General features: G+C 45.6%; 1 protein-coding gene across 1 annotated transcript in view; it reads left to right on the top strand.

Moving 5' to 3' along the window:
* The window catches only part of LOC124024821 (adhesion G protein-coupled receptor L3-like), a 13133-nt gene extending 12816 nt beyond the window's left edge, over positions 1 to 317 (top strand). The window contains exons 3-4 of the mRNA XM_046338583.1: positions 1 to 93; positions 265 to 317. The exon at positions 1 to 93 is cut by the window's left edge and continues 522 nt beyond it. Coding sequence (XP_046194539.1) covers positions 1 to 93; positions 265 to 317 — 146 coding nt within the window. The remainder of the gene's footprint in view (positions 94 to 264) is intronic.
* The last annotated feature ends 3403 nt before the right edge of the window (positions 318 to 3720 follow it).

Raw genomic sequence — 3720 nt, 5'->3', positions numbered from 1 at the left:
ACTACAATCCCAGAGACAATCTGCTGTACGTCTGGAACAACTACCACGTAGTCAAATACTTACTGGACTTCGGGAACAACGACAACAGATTGGGTAGGTGGAATGAATCTACTTTTCTCTTCGTCTTTCTTTCTTTCTTAAAACTCTTGGTTTTTCTAGGTTTGACTGGCTAGGTGGACTATTAATCTCTCTGGAGACTTCTTTAGTTCTGTGGGTGTGTGTAAAGGACAGTCTCTAGACTACTTTAGTTCTGTTTGTGTAAAGGACAGTCTCTAGACTACTTTAGTTCTGTGGGTTTGTGTAAGGACAGTCTCTAGACTACTATAGTTCTGTGTGTGTAATGGACAGTCTCTAGACTACTATAGTTCTGTGTGAGTAATGGACAGTCTCTAGAATACTATAGTTCTGTGGGTGTGTGTAATGGACAGTCTCTAGACTACTATAGTTCTGTGGGTGAAATGGACAGTCTCTAGACTACTATAGTTCTGTGGGTGAAATGGACAGTCTCTAGACTACTATAGTTCTGTGGGTGAAATGGACAGTCTCTAGACTACTATAGTTCTGTGGGTGAAATGGACAGTCTCTAGACTACGATAGTTCTGTAGGTGAAATGGACAGTCTCTAGACTACTATAGTTCTGTGTGTGTGTGTAATGGACAGTCTCTAGACTACTATAGTTCTGTGGGTGTGTGTAATGGACAGTCTCTAGACTACTATAGTTCTGTGTGTGTGTGTAATGGACAGTCTCTAGACTACTATAGTTCTGTGGGTGTGTGTAATGGACAGTCTCTAGACTACTATAGTGCTGTGGGTGTGTGTAATGGACAGTCTCTAGACTACTATAGTTCTGTGTGTGTAATGGACAGTCTCTAGACTACTATAGTTATGTGGGTGTGTGTAATGGACAGTCTCTAGACTACTATAGTTCTGTAGGTGTGTGTAATGGACAGTCTCTAGACTACTATAGTTCTGTAGGTTTGTGTAATGGACAGTCTCTAGACTACTATAGTTCTGTAGGTTTGTGAAATGGACAGTTTCTAGAATTTAGCTCAGAGGGAGGGAACACAGTCTTATGGTAGTTTTTTTTCTCCTCTCTCTCTATATCTCTCTCTCTCTCTCTCTCTCTCTCTCTCTCTCTCTCTCTCTCTCTCTCTCTCTCTCTCTCTATTTCCCCCCTCTCTCTCCATCTCTCTCTCTCGCTCACTATCTCCTCCCCTCTCTCTCCATCTCTCTCTATCTCTCTCTCCCCCATCTTTATCTCGCTCTCTCGCTCTCTCTCCTCTCTCTCTCACTCTCCCTCCTCCTCCCTCCCTCACCCAACCTAGCCCAGTAGTGTACATTACTCTTAAATGGACTAGGGCCCTGGAGAGTCTTAGGGGGGAGTTGAGTGATTCCTTCCCAGAGACAGGCCCTCTCAGATTGGGGTATAAGAGCAGGCCTACCTCCTTCTCTGGATATCCCTGGAGGTCTAAGCTACACTATCTAGCCGGTGTAATTGACTCTAACACCTTCTCACAGTGTCGGCAACTCGGTTCAGTCTCTCTTTATTAAATGATGGTCGAATTAATGCATATGCTTTTACACACATTTAGGAGACACTACAAGAAATTATTGGAGGAAGGGGAGAGAGGGGTGGAGAGGGAGAGTTAGAGAGGAAGAGGGGGAAGGGGGGGATGGAGAGGGAAGGGATGGAGAGGGATGGAGAGGGAGGGGGAGAGAGGGATGGAGAGGAAGGGGAGAGAGGGATGGAGAGGGGAGGGGAGAGAGGGATGGAGAGGAAGCGGAGAGAGGGATGGAGAGGGAGGGGAGAGAGGGATGGAGAGGAAGGGGAGAGAGGGATGGAGAGGAAGGGGAGAGAGGGATGGAGAGGAAGGGGAGAGAGGGATGGAGAGGAAGGGGAGAGAGGGATGGAGAGGAAGGGGAGAGAGGGATGGAGAATGAGGGATGGAGAGGAAGGGGAGAGATGGTGAAGGAGGGATGGAGAGGGAGGGTTGGAGAAAGGGAGTTAGGGGAGCAAGGTAAAGAGGGGTGAGGGAAGGGAGGGAAGGCGGGTGGGAGGGAAAGACGGATGGAAACAGTGTTCTCGGAGATCTCTGTGTTTTATAATGGAGACTTGTGTGTCTACAGGAGCTTTAAGAGATGATCAATGGAGATTAAATGGAGCGAACAACCTACCACACACACACACACACACACACACACACACACACACACACACACACACACACACACACACACACACACACACACACACACACACACACACACACACACACACACACACACACACACACACACACACACACACACTGCTGAGAAGGGGACGATAACTACAACCAATGGCTGTTCTGTTCTGCTCTACTCTGTTCTGCTCTGTTCTGCTCTGCTCTGTTCTGCTCTACTCTGTTCTACTCTGTTCTGCTCTGTTCTGTTCTGCTCTGTTCTGTTCTGTTCTACTCTGTTCTGTTCTACTCTGTTCTGCTCTGTTCTGTTCTGTTCTACTCTGTTCTGTTCTGCTCTGTTCTGTTCTGTTCTGTTCTGTTCTACTCTGTTCTACTCTGTTCTGTTCTACTCTGTTCTGTTCTGTTCTGTTCTACTCTGTTCTGTTCTACTCTGTTCTGTTCTACTCTGTTCTGTTCTACTCTGTTCTGTTCTGTTCTACTCTGTTCTGCTCTGTTCTGTTCTGTTCTACTCTGTTCTGCTCTGTTCTGTTCTGTTCTGTTCTACTCTGTTCTGTTCTACTCTGTTCTGTTCTGTTCTGTTCTACTCTGTTCTGTTCTACTCTGTTATGTTCTGATATACATTATATACTGTAGTTAGGTGAAAGCTACATCGTGGAAAACTAATATTTGACCATTTGACCTGACCAGGTAAAGGTCTAGATTCATAACTAGGGCCCAGAGTTATTCCAGACCAGGTTTAAGTCTAGAGTTATAACTAGGGCCCAGAGTAATTCCAGACCAGGTTTAAGTCTAGAGTAATAACTAGGGCCCAGAGTTGTTCCAGACCAGGTTTTAGTCTAGAGTAATAACTAGGGCCCAGAGTTGTTCTGGAGTTGTTCCTAACCAGGAAGAAGTCTAGAGTTTAACTAGGGCCCAGAGTTGTTCCAGACCAGGTTTTAGTCTAGAGTTTAACCAGGGCCCAGAGTTGATCCTAACCAGGAAGAAGTCTAGAGTTTAACTAGGGCCCAGAGTTGTTCCGGAGTTGTTCCAGACCAGGTTTAAGTCTAGAGTTATAACTAGGGCCCAGAGTTGTTCCAGATCAGTAAAATCTCCAGGCACAAGACATCAGAGTTGTGAAAAGCAGAAGCTAACCCCCACTTCTATAGTGCCTATACTTTACAAGTCTGCCCTATGTAGTGAATGGGATGTGTGTTAAGACACACCCACTCCTAGACGAACTACGGTTAACTGTGTATCGTCACTCCAAACAGATCTCTGTGCCTTTGTAATGCTGAACTCATAGACTTCCTGCAGCACAAAGACAGTGCTGTCTATTGAAATGCAGAACTCATAGACTTCCTGCAGCACAAAGACAGTGCTGTCTATTGAAATGCTGAACTCATAGACTTCCTGCAGCACAAAGACAGTGCTGTCTATTGAAATGCTGAACTCATAGACTTCCTGCAACACAAAGACAGTGCTGTCTATTGAAATGCAGAACTCATAGACTTCCTGCAGCACAAAGACAGTGCTGTCTATTGAAATGCTGAACTCATAG

Source organism: Oncorhynchus gorbuscha, unplaced genomic scaffold (genome assembly GCF_021184085.1).
Source record: "Oncorhynchus gorbuscha isolate QuinsamMale2020 ecotype Even-year unplaced genomic scaffold, OgorEven_v1.0 Un_scaffold_2015, whole genome shotgun sequence".
In the NCBI taxonomy this organism is placed as follows: Eukaryota; Metazoa; Chordata; class Actinopteri; order Salmoniformes; family Salmonidae; genus Oncorhynchus; species Oncorhynchus gorbuscha.
The sequence above is the reverse complement of the archived record's forward strand: the minus strand, read 5'-3'. Positions and strand labels throughout refer to the sequence as shown.